Genomic DNA, 14,832 nt, shown 5'->3' on the forward strand with positions numbered 1-14,832 from the left:
GTGAAAAAGGCTATACAACCTAAAAAAAGGCATTAATGTATATATCAAACATAAATCAAAATCAGACAAGAGTCAAGATGTGTCTGCTCATGAGGTATGACAGCAGACCTTCTCTTAAATACTTCATACTTCTGTGTGAATTAGGTGGTAGAGTATCATGTCTCTCCCCAGCAGGATCATCATCCGAGCGTCAGGAATTAGCCTGGGTATGTAAGGAGCAATGTGTTTTTGGTGACCATGTGCGAGAGTGACCTCTAGTGTTGGTATTCAGATTTGTTGGGCATTATTTCATTGCATTCGATGAGAAGTGGGAGATCAATGCACACACCTCTGTTAAGTGCTTCAATGTGTCGTGGCAGCACATGTCTTCATCACATATAGTGACAGGCTACCTTTGATCCCAAATAGATTAAATAATTCAGAGCTGTTGATATGATCATTTCATTTTGCAGATCAACAAACTAGTTAATAGAAAGTAAATCTAGGTCACTTATACATATTAACAATGGTTTGAAAGAACTTAAAAACTAAAAGTCATTGCTTTCAAGGGCGTGAAAAAAACGTAAAACAAGAGAAGCCAGGTTTACTATCCCACGATCAAAAGCATATTTGTTTCGTATCAAAATAAATGTCCATCATCATTTCAACAGAAACTAATATAATACGTACTGTGTGCGTGTCTTTATACTAATAATATATTGTAACATGAATGTTGTTGAATAACTGCAAGCAATGGATATCAACTTCTTTTTGCCGACATAAATAAATGTGGGCAGAACACCTGGACTAGCAGTTTACTAGGCACACAAGGTTATTGCATGTGTCAGATTGCAAAAACTTGTGAATTTTTCACAAAGGTCGGTTTTTAGAGAAATGTATCTGATGACTATCTCCAGATTATTTACTTTTTGTTACTAATATGTAAAATGCCAAGCAGTCTTCTACTTGAAACAATGAAATATTGAAATAAAGTAGGCTACTAGCTCCGTAATGACTATTTATTAAATCTCAGGAATGACAAACAAATAAATCACAACCCCCATGACAGTAATGATACCATACTAATAATAATATCATACATTTACATTAAAAAATAATAAACTATTGCAATTAATGACCATATTGTCAAAAATATAGATTGGTGATAAAACCACATTCCCGGTAAACACACATTCAGTTATTCACAGTATTTGGGTTCCCAGAAGAACATTGAGGGTGAACGTTTGTCTGTACATCTTGCTTAGTTCTTCACAGTAGACTCTCTGATTTTGTGAAGCCAACCCTCATCCTCACAATGTTCATGTGTGGGATTTCCTCAGTGCCACTTCTTCTTCAGTGGGGGGGAAAGAAGACTGGAATAGCCATATCTTACTGCCATATAGTCCTCTACTGCATCTCATACAGCAAGTCTTGGACATTTGACGCTAGCTCTTCGAAGGTTGGTCGTTCTTCTGCTTTCTATGGATAGATCCCAGAGAGAGAACTGAGATTAAACTGGGCAGGGTGCATGCTGAAAGTAAATCAGATATTCTTGCATGAAGTATTGATAAAATGTATACAACTATACCTCTCGCCAGCAAGTGCTCATGATTGAGTAGACTCTCTCGTTGGCCAGTTGGGGGCGATAGAGGCGCAGACCAGTTGACACCTTGTCAACTATTTCTGAGTTATTCAACCTTTCGTAAGGCATTTTCCCCAAAGTGTATATCTCCCACATTAGGACACCTGCAAACATCACATTATTTCATATTTCTTTATTTTCATTATTACACTCATATTAGTGAAAATATGTTGATGATCTAGAATGATTCCTGCAATATGACTATGATATGATATATGACTATGATGACTGACCATATGCCCAGATATCAGACTTGCTACTGAACTTGCAGTACAGCAGAACTTCAGGAGGAGACCAACGCACTGGGAACTTTGTTCCCGCAGAACTAGTATACTCATCGTCCAGCACATACCTAAATGGAAAACAGATCAGATAATTACATTTACTCATTTAGCAGACGGTTTTATGCAAAGCGACATACAGTGTAGTGCATTTTATCTGTATGTATGCTCCCTGGATATGGAGCTCATGACCTTGGAGTTGATAGCACCATGCTGCACCAGCTAATCTCTATAGGAAGCAGACAGATCTCATCACAGATCTGATACTAAAGGATTACAAATATTTAATATCCTTTGGCTGGGCGTTTCCTTGTGAATATACTGAATGCAATTCTCAGTCGTGACTCGTGACCACTCATCAGAGCACAGACACACTGCAGTACCTTGACAGACCAAAGTCAGTCACTTTGATGTCTCCATTGGCAGCTACCAAACAGTTCCTTGCAGCCTGAAAAAAAAGTGAATCTAATGACTTTGTGTTACAGATGAATAGGTGCTAGTCTTGGTGGCTAAAACTAAGTCTGTCTGCAACACTTACGAGATCTCTGTGGATGAACTGTTGAGACTCCAGATAAGCCATTCCTTCAGTCACATCCTTGCACATCTCTAAGAGGTGAATAGGGGTAGGACCTTTCAGGGTTTCCCGAAGATAAGTCAGCAAACATCCGTTTGAGAGGAACTCCGTGACAATGTAAATGGGTCTTTGTGTGGTGCAAACACCATACAGTTGAACCAGGTTTTGGTGACGGAGCTTCCTGGTTTCGTTGAGAGACAAAAAATGAAATGCTCAGCTTTTGCACTTGTGTAACCCAAACCTTTGGTAGTCAGAACTGTCTATGAAACAAAATAGATCAATTCAGTGTTGTAACTTCTCACATCATGACTTTGGCCTCCTCAATGAAGTCATCCTCGGACATTGATCCCTCTTTGATCATTTTAATGGCTACATCGTGCTGTCCCTGCCACTTCCCGTACTTAACCACCCCAAACTGCCCACAGCCAAGTTCCTTTATAAAGGTGAGGTGAGTAGGGTCAATCTCCCAAACACCTGAACAAAATGAAAAACAGCAGCAGGTAGGAATATGTAGAATAGCCAACTTCAGCTTATCAACAGGGCTAGTGTAGTCTGATTATTTAGACTTAGTATCTCAGATATTGAAGTGAATATTTATAATAAAAGAATAATAATAATAATACATCACATTTATATAGGGCTTTTCACAGTTCTCAAAGACGCTTAAATATAAAATGAATATGAAATATTCAGCTTTCCCCAAATTTTGGTAATACTCACCATACCCAAGGCCAAAAGGGGACGGTGCACTCTCCACTCGGTTGGACACAAAATGCTTCAGCCTACTTACTAAACCTACAATAGAGAGTGGGCAAGTCAAGGTTTATAGTTAAAATAGTATGCTGTACAAAACAACTCACTGTTGTGAATTTTTGCTTTACCTGCTGAGTTGTGCTGATGGTAGTTGATGAGGTCCGGGATTGAGCTGAAATTGTGCGACTGCGCCAGATAGAACTGGCCTTGCGAAGTGGTGCAAATATTGTAGTGTTTACACATGCCAACAGTCTCCCTGGTGGAGAAGCCCAGGATTTAGTTTTCAATGTATATGGTCAGTAAGAAAAAGGTACAGGTGAGATATGTGCATTAAAGTGGCATTATGTAGGAATTGCTAATCGCTAACGAGATGCTAGCGGCTAAACCTACCGAAACCTCTTGAAATTTGCTTACTTTGACACTATGACAAACTAGTGAGTCAACAACTTTCCTAACACAGTCAAACATCAAGCAAGTGCAACACAAGACAAAGCAAGACGGCACGTAAGCTACTTACTAGTTCGGCAGACAGTAGTAACCGGGCGGCTTCAGATAAACCTACATAACCCAGTAATATGCCTACGGACCCTGGTATGGCAATGGCACGGAGGCAATTCTCCATATTAAACGTCATTGTAGCGCCCCATTTTTTTTAAGCTGTAAGGTAAAACTGCTAATCCTAACCCTAACACTGAAGTACAAATCCTACATAATGCCATTTTAAGTCAATTCAGAGGTCAGCTACTGCAGTGTCATGGGCTTCTTATGCATCTGATCCCAGCTCTGTGTATCCTGCATTGTGTGGACAAGCACAGTCCCACAGTGGACTCAGGCACAGTCCCGCAGTGGACTCAGGCACAGTCCCACAGTGGACTCAAGCACAGTCCCGCAGTGGACTCAGGCACAGTCCCGCAGTGGACTCAAGCACAGTCCCGCAGTGGACTCAGGCACAGTCCCGCAGTGGACTCAGGCACAGTCCCGCAGTGGACTCAAGCTTGCAACTTTGAGCATGGGATGCTGGCAAGAAGGCTAAAACCCATGGGTGCTAGCGTCTGTTGCTAGCACATCTCTTTAAAATGTTGAGGAGTGAGGTTTACTCACTACACAGCACTGTACCCACTGGCTATTGTTACATCTGGACAGGAGACTTTATATCAGCCCTCTCCTATCTGCTCTCATTTTCACTTTGGCTTTGTTTTTTTTCTTCAATTGTATGTTCTGCTTTCTGCTCATTTACTGTCACTCTCGATCAGTACTCCAGAAACTCACCCCCCGGCTTTTGAGAACACAGACACTGTGTACTTCCCAGCTTTGCTGGAGTCTCGTACTAAGAATCCACCATCTTTGTTCTGTGAAGCACAAAATGTAGTACATTGGATGTATAAAGTACATTTCTGGTACAAATCTGCTTTTGAAAATAGGCTTATATTTCTACTTTCATTATATTTGGCCTGTTTATCTGTTAACCCCCTGATATTTTTGTTTTATCCCAGCACAAATTCACAGAATAGACATTTTCTCATGTGTTTGTCATGATTGTCATGTGTCTCGTGGTTGAATAGTTACCTCTGTCTTCATTAAATGTTCTGCCTGGCTTCTATTCATATTCTTGCAGTACCAGCTGTGCAAACATACATTTTGTTAGTATTTGACCACTGTAGGTAGATGCTCATAGCTCATAGAGATAAATTGAGTAGTGGTATGTTTCACGCCATGTGACTTCCTGTTACTTGAGTAGATACAAACCCTGAGAGAGTCTGCTCTCATCTTAAGGGTCAAGGTGATAGCTAGTGCTTATACTCACTCAAACTTCTCCAGTCCGCTCGTTGCCTCTGTGACATAATTAGCTGGAATATACCCTTCCTTCCTATGAAGAGACAAAAAAGCCACAGAGTTAATTTGATAAAACCCACAATCAACAAACATATCTATAGAGTGAAATGAATTGAAACTGGATTTGAGTCAAGAAATGGATGCTCATCAGGTATGACAGCAGACCTTCTCTTAAATACTCTTAGAAGTGTGAATTAGGTAGAATTACATGGCACGAAGACGCTAAATTATGCTAGTCATATTTTACTATAGTCATATTCTACTAATTTAATATTTCTGTAACCATCACTTCAGTTTTACACACCCGTATTTATCCCTGGCCTTCCACCAGTTGGCATCGCTCATTTCCAGGATGGTGTACTCCTCGTCCTTCCTCAGCTCCAGGTCTTGGGGCGCCATGGGTGGGTATGAGTACTCAGCTATCACGGTGCTGCCTGGGCACGGGCCCTGTTGCGGGGGGGGCTGCGGGGGCTGTGGGGGGAGCGGTCTGGAGGGCTTCTCCTGGTGGGGGGCATACAGGTAGGGGAAAAGAGTTGGGAATATATATGTATGATGATTGTGAAAAAAGAAAGAAAGAGAGAGAGAGAAAGAAAGAAAGAAAGAAGAAGAAGAAGAAGAGTTGTTCATGGGGAGAAATGACTGACCTCCTCCGGTGTGGGTGGGAGAGGTTTTCGGGATTTACGATGGGATTTGTTAGCGAACCCTTCAAAATAAATCATATGAAAGGATTTAATTTGATGAACACACATTCTCTACTTGACCTCAACATTTCAGCATTACAATCTATGCGCTATCTATATCTATGCACATCATATGAAAACCACTGGATTGTTCAAGCAATGTCAAAGCAGCTAAAATAAGTTCTGTTCCAAAACTAGCAAGCTAACTACCTTGCAAACACCACTAACAGCCCAGCTCATATGAAAGGATTTAATTTGATGAACACACATTCTCTACTTGACCTTAACATTTCAGCATTACAATCTATGCGCTATCTATATCTATGCACATCATATGAAAACCACTGGATTGTTCAAGCAATGTCAAAGCAGCTAAAAGAAGTTCTGTTCCAAAACTAGCAAGCTAACTACCTTGCAAACACCACTAACAGCCCAGCTCATACTGATAGAAGCTTGCCAACACACTAACTGGTGTCTTTTTGGCCGTATAGCTGGCAATGTCATGCTGTGAAAGCTTTTCTTCCATTTTTGCAGGGTGTTCCAGCCCGGGACACAGAACTACATTGGGCATATCCTGGATGGCTAGGTGTTTATCTGTCCTTCACATGACCATATGCTATCATAATGAATTTGAGGATTGTACCAAATCTAGTTGCCTATAAAACCATACCTCAAAAAGTGTCAAATTGTTGCATGTTGTTACTTTAATGTGTCACAGCCCTTTACCTCCATTCCTGGTTTCTAGCACCTGGCAGCCCATAGCCTGTTTCACAGCCTGCTGACAGCATCTCCATACGCCATCTTCCCAGAAGCGAGGGTGGTACTTCTGCATCAGGTCCTTGTTGAACCTCACAACTTGAACACGAATGTGTTGGAAGACATTTCCATTAAATCAACACAAGATTTGCATGAGTGGCGAGAACTGTGTCACGATGTTGGCCTTGATTAGCATACTCACCATGCCTGATTTTGCGTATCCATAGTTTTCGGATGTCATCTGACTTGGAAAAAACGTAGAGAGGTCCTTCATCATAGATGATCTGTGTTTAAAAAAAGGAGACATCTTTGTGAAGTAGCACTGATGCTATCCGCAGTATTTTCCTACTTTTGCCACTGTTGCCTTAGGACTATTGTTTTTTGAGATGAGGTGCTTTTGACTTTTGCCTGAGATAAATCACACAAACACCAAACTTCTGTGCATTGCTTCTGACTGAGAAATTCAGACATCGGAATGTGCTAAATGTCTAAATGTAGCATCCTTGTTCCCTAGGAGCAGTCACCGTGGCAAAACACAAAAGTAATTGTGTTGGAATTCTAAAGCTGGGAGATGTGGCAGTGTATGAGGGACATCATAAAAAGTAGCATTACATAGTAAAATGTGATGACCACTCCGGGTGAACAGCTGCCTGCTTTATCAGTGTGTGTGTGTGCGTGCATGTGCGTGTGTGTCTGCATGTGTGTGGTATTCAAAGTTGCAACACCTGCTGTGCTCATGGCCTTTTTTCAAGAGACCTGGTTTCACTTCTCACTCTCCACTTTCATGAAGTCAAATCATGTCAGCTCTCCATCGTGGTTAGAGCGTATCTGGGGAACTGCTCTGGCTTGGTGGTGTAAAATGCATATGGACACATGAACAATCAATGCCTAATTCACTTCCTATCTCTGGTAGGAATCAAAGAATGTGGACCATAAGTACATGCCAGTCTTGAAGAACAGTTTCAAAGCACCATATATTTGAAACCACTGCTACCCTTTTTGATCACATTTACTATAACAAGTTGTAGCACAGCATCTCATTTGATCAATAAGTTTACTCTGATTTGACATACTGTGTTAAGTTGTTAAGTTTCAATGAAACTCTAGGAATGGCATAGATGGGAAGGAAAAGATAAGAAGTCTCAAAAAGTTCATCAGTACAAGTTTTTGGTCACACTTTATTGGGATAGTCCCCTATAGACTATCTACAGAAACTCTGTTGACTACAATTTATGGTTACGGTTAAGGTTAGGGATTTGTTGTTAGAAAGACTGAACTTGAATTTCAATAAACCATCTGTAATGTTCCTGTAGGCAGACTATCCACATAAAGTGTTACCAATGTTTCACCTACATATGGATGGAGGAGCTCACCTGGAAAGGAAACAGTCGTTCAGGTGGAGAGTTGTCCTCTGGTATTACAGTCTCCACACATTTGATCTTTTCGAGTTCAATGGAGCCTTTCAAACTTTTCTTTTTCTGTTGATAACAGCAAACATTGAGCCACCATGTTGCTCAGCCAACCTCACACGCATTCAGAGATCCTTAACAGCATGTGAAAATTCCCTTACTTGATGTCTGTGTGATGGATAGTGCATAGCTCACCCCTTACTTGATGTCTGTGTGATGGATAATGCATAGCTTACCCCTTTCTCAGGGTCATAGTCATAGTAGGAGATCTTTTCATCTGAGAGAACAAATAATCTCTCCTTGTAGTTTAAAGGTGAGGTCTTTTTCTTCTGTTGCGAACGTTTTATGAAGAGCTGCTCTAGGTTCCTTTCTGACATGATGACTCCGCCTACTTGTCTGAAAGTCACAAAGATTTTTGACAAAAGCAAACAACATGAATGGGTTTTTAAATCTTGAAATGTAAATTGGTTTGAAATTACTGATGAATCTGAGTCTGAATAGAGATGCTTCTCGCTACAATGAATAGCCCCTGCTGGCCATTTGGGAGCCCTAACCAGAACTGCTTTGTGGTGCCCTTCCCCACGTCAAATAAATAAATATAATAGTTATGATATATATTAATAATAATGTCAAGCTCTTCATATAATGAATATAAACCAATAACAATAACACAAAAAAGTCATGCAAATTTGAAACAGATTGGGGAAGTAAGGTCAAGAATAACCTCCAGGCACCAGCCAGGTAGTTGATGCAGCTTCTGCACATATTCTGAGCTCAACCTGTCAACCTGGACATGATAGGTAGAGCCAGGCAGACCAGTGAATATATTTAAGACGGGGTCTTTCTGGCCATAGGTGGAATGTCGTATCATTGAGTGGACAGGAGTCCTTGTATGTTGCCAGAGGCAATACTCCAAGCCACACGGCGTAAGACAGCAGAACCTGCCGGGTGGGAGAAACCAGCTCTGATGGCCTCCAGCTCAACATCAGAGGGAAGGTGCACTGTCTGTTTCTGAATGCTGAGAATTCCCTCAGTAACACTGCCCTCTAATAAAAAAGCCCAGATTAAAAAGTATACTGAAGTTTGTATACTTTGTATACTTGCGTGCACTCGTGATTAATGTGCTAAAAGTGTGCTATTTTCAAGTACTAATTATGTACGTAGTATACTAAAGATATGTTATTAGTGCTAATAAAGATATACAACTAAGTGTACTTCACTACTATTTTGAGACACTATTAAGATGCCCTTAAATATACTTACATACATACATCTTCTTCCACACTAGTTCTCTACTTTGTTTCAGCTTGGAGTATACTTAAATCCTCTTCTTAGATAACTGTTAATACATTTAGAATATATAGGAAATATATGTATAATTCAATCAGAATATGTGGGTATGGCATTGCATGTTGTAGATATATTTACAATGTATAATCCACACACTTTGATTGAATCATATACATTTCCTATATATTATACGTGTAGTAATGGTTATCTGAAAGGTGGATTCAAGTTGAAACAAAGTACATTTTTGGACAGAATTAGTCAAAAAGATGTACCTAAGTATGTATATTTAAGTGCATCTTAATGGCGTCTCAAAATAGTAGTCAAGTACTCTTAGTTGTATTTAAGTTTATATTTAGAAATGAGAGGACCGTTTTCACTGTGTATGGTTGGGAGTGGGGCATTGTTGAAGTGAAGTGAACCTGATAATACAAAAGAATTTCCATTAAATGTTGCCCGAAACAAAATGGAGCTGCGTGTTTGTTGAGTTGAAGAGTGCAACAAGTCATGCTATAGGCTACTTTGAGGGACAACAGATCAGAGGAGATGTTACATCTGAAGCAGAAGAGACTGATAATCACTCTAGCAAATGGACGGCAGGCTACTGTATGTGTTAATGATGTCTTAAACAACTTTCTTGGAATAAACCACACGCCCACTGACTTAAATGCTGGCTAGATTTTCCATTTTGCCCCTAGACTAGGCTTATAACATTACATTTTGCCTATAAGATCTTTAGCTTTCTTCCCAACTTGGACGTTTCTTGCCTAGTATGTGCAGGCATTGGGTAGGCTTTACAAATTAACAAACGTTCAAGAGATGCAACAGTGTCCCAATCCTTCATGTCAATATGTCTGTAAAATATTTTGTTACGTGCAGGGGGGTAGCGTGTATGTGTGTGAGTATGCAATGTAGTTATCCCAGAATGTTGTGCAAATGTAGCAGAATGTTAACGTTTAATTGTGTTTGATTTTGGAACGTACGTGTGTCTTCCTACTTGTGTTAACATGACATTTCTGTTACCATTTTTAGGCTGTGTGATACGTGTAGATCCTGTGTAGTTAGCGTATTTGTCCGCCCTTACCCACTGTGTTTTGTAGAGATTAGACCTCATGTGTTTTCCTGTTCAGTATCAGAGTTTCTTGTGTTTCACAATAAACAGCAGAAAAAGCAAATGAGCCTGAGCGTTGTTCTAACTCTACATCACAATACAGTGCATAGCTTATATGCATAGAATGATGTACTAGTCTGGAAGGTGGGAAGGAGATTATTGTTATCTATTCAAATTTATTTTTATGCATTTATTTTGCGATGGACGGCGTGTACGTAATGGTGGCCCTTAAGGAGCAGTCACAAGCTGACGGTTCCAAACAAGTATGTACTTTCTATGCAGCTTTAGTCTTTGTTTTAGGTGTTAATTATGCATTCACAGAAAAGGAATTTAAATACATGCAAAAAAGCCCCTGAAACAGAGAAACAAGATGCAGCGATTTCACAGGAATATTGTGAAACCTTGTTTTTTCTGGTGTGCTCATCACCTGCTCATAGTCACTTTAGAGGCACTCTTTACATGTACACAACAAACATAGTTGCAGGAGGTTATAAGGACATGTAAGGACAATATCAATTCATGTATGGGCGTCAGTGCTTATAGTCTGATGGGAGAACCTTAATCGCTTGTGTCAGACAATGCATTGTCTTCTTGTGTGACTTGAGAGCATGTACTTGACAGGACAATGAACCGAAGTTTTCTTCCCCAGACTGTTTAATGAAACTTCTGCCATGTCTCCGCGCAGCATTGCTTCTTCTCAGTGCGTTGAGTTCTGAAAGTTGTGATCAAGTGGTTGTGAGAGGATACCTAACGTGTTTGAGTTTCATTTAGTATGAGCATTTTGGATATTTGAATTATAATATTAGAATGTTTTTAACATTTCTATTGCTTGACGTGGGAGGTAACGGAGGACTCAATCAGGGCTTGGGCTAATGGGTGGCCCTGCTTTTGCATCTCCAGGATGGGACGCTGCATCGGTAAGCCCACCTCTGTCCGGCAGAGGCTGGAAGTGGCCAGGTATCAGCGTCCAGGTATCAGCGACTGATTAGCAGACATTTGCATGGGGCCTTCATGCTGTGTCAATGACACCCTTTGTTGCCGCTATTTCCTGCCCCTGCACATCTGTTTCCTTTACCCATATCTTCCTGCTCCGTGTTCCAGACCATCGAGCCACTTATCCAGACAGAGGCTCAAGCTATCAGCGGCTAACGTTACGCCACAACCCCACCCCACCCCACCTCCCCCTTTCATAATACACTTCCAATGGTTCCTGCTCTTTTTGTGTTCTCATTAAGGTTAATTAAGCCAAATGAACCACTCGAGTCTGTCATGAATTGTATATGTAAAACTCAATGTCGCAATTTTTTTAATGGCTATGTCATTTTGAGTCTGGGTGAAATAATTGAGTTCACAGGAACTTTATCAGGAGCATCTTTGTGGTTGTCTGTCCCCCTCCTACACATCACAAGGCTCCCATTGATTCAATACTGAGGCGGAAACAAGAGGTAGAGAGAGATATGGGTATTTGTTAATCATTTAGTCTTTGGGATAATGAAAGCTTTGTGCCTTGGCTTAGCCCTGCTAATGATAAGCCATACACCCTGAGTAGAAAAAAACTAAATTCACCCAAAAACATTTGTTCCTACATTTGGACACAAGGACACGATTAATATGGTACAAAAAAAAAGGGGACAAAAAACAGGTACCTTTATATTGAGTCCATGTGGGGACTGTAGACTAGGATTTTCTCAATAATGTGTACCAACATTTGTGAACAAGAGTAAGATGTTGGCCTGAGTAGATGATGAGATGTACGCCAACTAAAAACAGACCTGCTTTAAAAAACATTTGAGCATTTCCTAGTTTTCTAAGCTGCTGCTGCTGACACCAGTTTTGTCACCTTGTCACCACACTGTCACCCATGCAACAGCAGAGTGTTTGTTAACTTTTTAAACACTTTCAACACCCCTCTACATGTACACGTCTCCCTCGTTATCGGGCTTCGGGCTTTCCTTTAAAAGATTCCTTTACTGTTGCCTTTGTGTTTTGGATGTTCTGGAGAATTTAGAATTGGCTTCTTGTGTTGTATTGGAATTCTTTTATGGTTACCTGAAGGGACAATTGCTTATACTACCACAACATGGGGAAGTTGCATCAATGCTACCCTACAGTATAAAGGAAGAAGGGTCAGCTTGCACAGTGACTTAGTTTGCCATGACATTCTTATACATCAAGCAGAAATGTACAATGTGCTTTCTGCATTCACCCATGCAACCTGACAATGGCATTACATGTCACCTTTATTTATAATGTTGCATTACAGCACACAGGACGTAAGGGACAAGAGCCTGAGTGTATTTTTAATCTACATAACCAAATACCCCGGCTAAATGGACACCAACACGCTGATACACACTGGAGTGGGCAACAGCTGCTAATATAACCTTGACCATCCAAGGACCTAAGTAATTGTTTGTCCACTGCCACTTTGGCCACAGAATATTACTTCAATGTAATCACACTGCACATTATGTTATGGCCTGAAAAAAAAGCAGTTGGTGTATTGAGCAATGGTAACCTTGCATGTCCTCCCTCAGAAAGCTTCCTGACTGATAAGTACTCTGTGTGCATGGTGCTGATGTTAGGGGGGACTGTGTGCAAGATAGACTTGGCCACAGCTTATCGGACCAGAAGTGAATCCTCACCACAATATTATATTTACGCAGCCAGTTGTATGTAGAGATATTTACTGAATGCTTAGCTGTCATGGAGGGTGATGAGAGTGCTTGTTTTGAACAAGCTGTTTCACACAAGTCGTGTGGGCAGACTTGTGGTTCATAAGAATTGCTGAATTTCGCTCTCATCTCACTGCAAACATTTACTGTAAAATGAACCATGACATCTGCATTTGTGAGAGGGAAGTGTGGGGCTGGATTGCAGTTGCTTGCGTCGGCTTTAGTCTCTGGGGTCACAACTCAGTTTAGCTCACAGCAAGTAAGCTAATCAACCCCAAGAATGGGTATGTTCCTGGTTGCCTGATATATCTTATTGTTATTCAATTCAATTCAATTCTATTTTATTGAAATAGCGCCAAAACTGAAACTAAAACTAAAATTGTCTCAAGGCGCTTTACAGAGCCCAGGGCCTGAAGCTCCCTGGAGTTAGCACAATGGCAACGTTATCTAGGTTGAAATTCACATTGCAGTGTTTCTCTTCAGGGTTATGCTGGTTCAAGTAATTCTACTGAGGTTCACTATTGGGAATCTGGGTTGATGAAGACAAGAAAACCCACATGTTACAAAGCAACCCCCTACATTTGCCATGCATATGGAGTTGCCATGCATATGGAGTTGCCATGTATCAGCCATACATACAGTATGATTCCTGACGCTGTGTGCTGACATAATCAGCAACTCACATTTGTACTTTATGTCATATGCTATTCACAGTAGTTTTTTTTGTTTTCTATTCCTCTATTAATATTTTCATCATCTCTTTCTGTGAGAAGGATGGAAGCAGAAGAAATCAGCATATGAGTTACTAACATACAAGTGAGTTCTTACAAACCAGCCACTGTAAAAGCACTGGAATGGATAAATAGCCCACCAGTTATTGCAAAAGAGCCCTTTATTCTCATCATTAGTGGGACCATTTGCATGCCAAAGCAAATGTACTCGGCCTCGCAGTACGAATTTGCATGGAATAGCCGCAGTGCAATAGAAATTGAACATGCTAATTGAAATTTGATTATACAGTCAGCAGTACTGTGGAAGTAGCAGTGTACCACAGATGCTAATCACATGGTTTTAAAAAAAACGCAGTGAGGAACCAAGAGGGACCGTGGCAGTGCTCTGTCTCGCTCTCTGTCCCCTTTGTCAAGTGAAAATGCACAGTGAAAGAACAGTAGAGAGACAACAGCTAACATAACAGCAGGCCCTAATAGGCTGCTGCTCTTGATTCTTTCACTCTCACTTTGGTAGACCACATTTCCTTTGAAACATCTTGTTTTCTTGTCACAAAATGCATGTATTCTAAATAAAACAGCTGCACGACCATGTTGGTATGCTACTGTGTGTCCATGTATACATTTCTACTCCCTTGCTAAGGTTGCAGGCTGTATTCCCTCATTGTGTTGTGGTAATAATGGATAATGGGTATGCATCTGGCCGCATCACAGTGCCCAATAGAGGGACCCCCACTGTCAGAAGAAAATGGACAAAATGTGACGCTTACCTTGTTCTCTTCCTGACACGTCTCTGCCAATTGTATGCAATGTGGCGGCTGTTTAAAGAGCTGATGTGGATGTAGGAGAATTCTGAGTGAGTTACACTGTAGACTGGTTGTGACACACAGTAGAGAAATAAACCCCACCCTTTGAGAGGATTTGACTTTAGTTAGTTCCCCTTTTGCTTCCTGCTCTTTCTGCTCATTTTCATATGAGCTCATTTTAATTCAGGCATTATAGAAGACTAAACATTAACAAGACATTGCATTTCTGTACCCACCACACTTGCTAGGCAACTTTGGATAGTTTTTCTTTAATTAATTAGTCTGTTCATTATTTTCTTATTTTCAAAACACAGCATT

General features: G+C 40.6%; 1 protein-coding gene across 1 annotated transcript; it reads right to left on the reverse strand.

Moving 5' to 3' along the window:
• Positions 1 to 988: 988 nt before the first annotated feature.
• On the reverse strand, positions 989 to 14,621 carry btk (Bruton agammaglobulinemia tyrosine kinase). The gene is made up of 18 exons (XM_012840588.3): positions 14,479 to 14,621; positions 8,144 to 8,303; positions 7,872 to 7,976; positions 6,701 to 6,782; positions 6,469 to 6,597; positions 5,707 to 5,765; positions 5,367 to 5,563; positions 5,034 to 5,096; positions 4,796 to 4,850; positions 4,499 to 4,578; positions 3,358 to 3,485; positions 3,197 to 3,271; positions 2,779 to 2,950; positions 2,441 to 2,657; positions 2,286 to 2,350; positions 1,855 to 1,973; positions 1,568 to 1,725; positions 989 to 1,458 (listed from the first exon to the last, which is right to left on the reverse strand). The coding sequence occupies exons 2-18, from the start codon at positions 8,282 to 8,284 to the stop codon at positions 1,387 to 1,389; spliced, it is 1,917 nt and encodes a 638-aa protein (XP_012696042.1). The 5' UTR covers positions 8,285 to 8,303; positions 14,479 to 14,621; the 3' UTR covers positions 989 to 1,386.
• Between the last annotated feature and the right edge of the window lie 211 nt (positions 14,622 to 14,832).

This window comes from Clupea harengus, chromosome 20, assembly GCF_900700415.2.
Source record: "Clupea harengus chromosome 20, Ch_v2.0.2, whole genome shotgun sequence".
Taxonomy (NCBI): Eukaryota; Metazoa; Chordata; class Actinopteri; order Clupeiformes; family Clupeidae; genus Clupea; species Clupea harengus.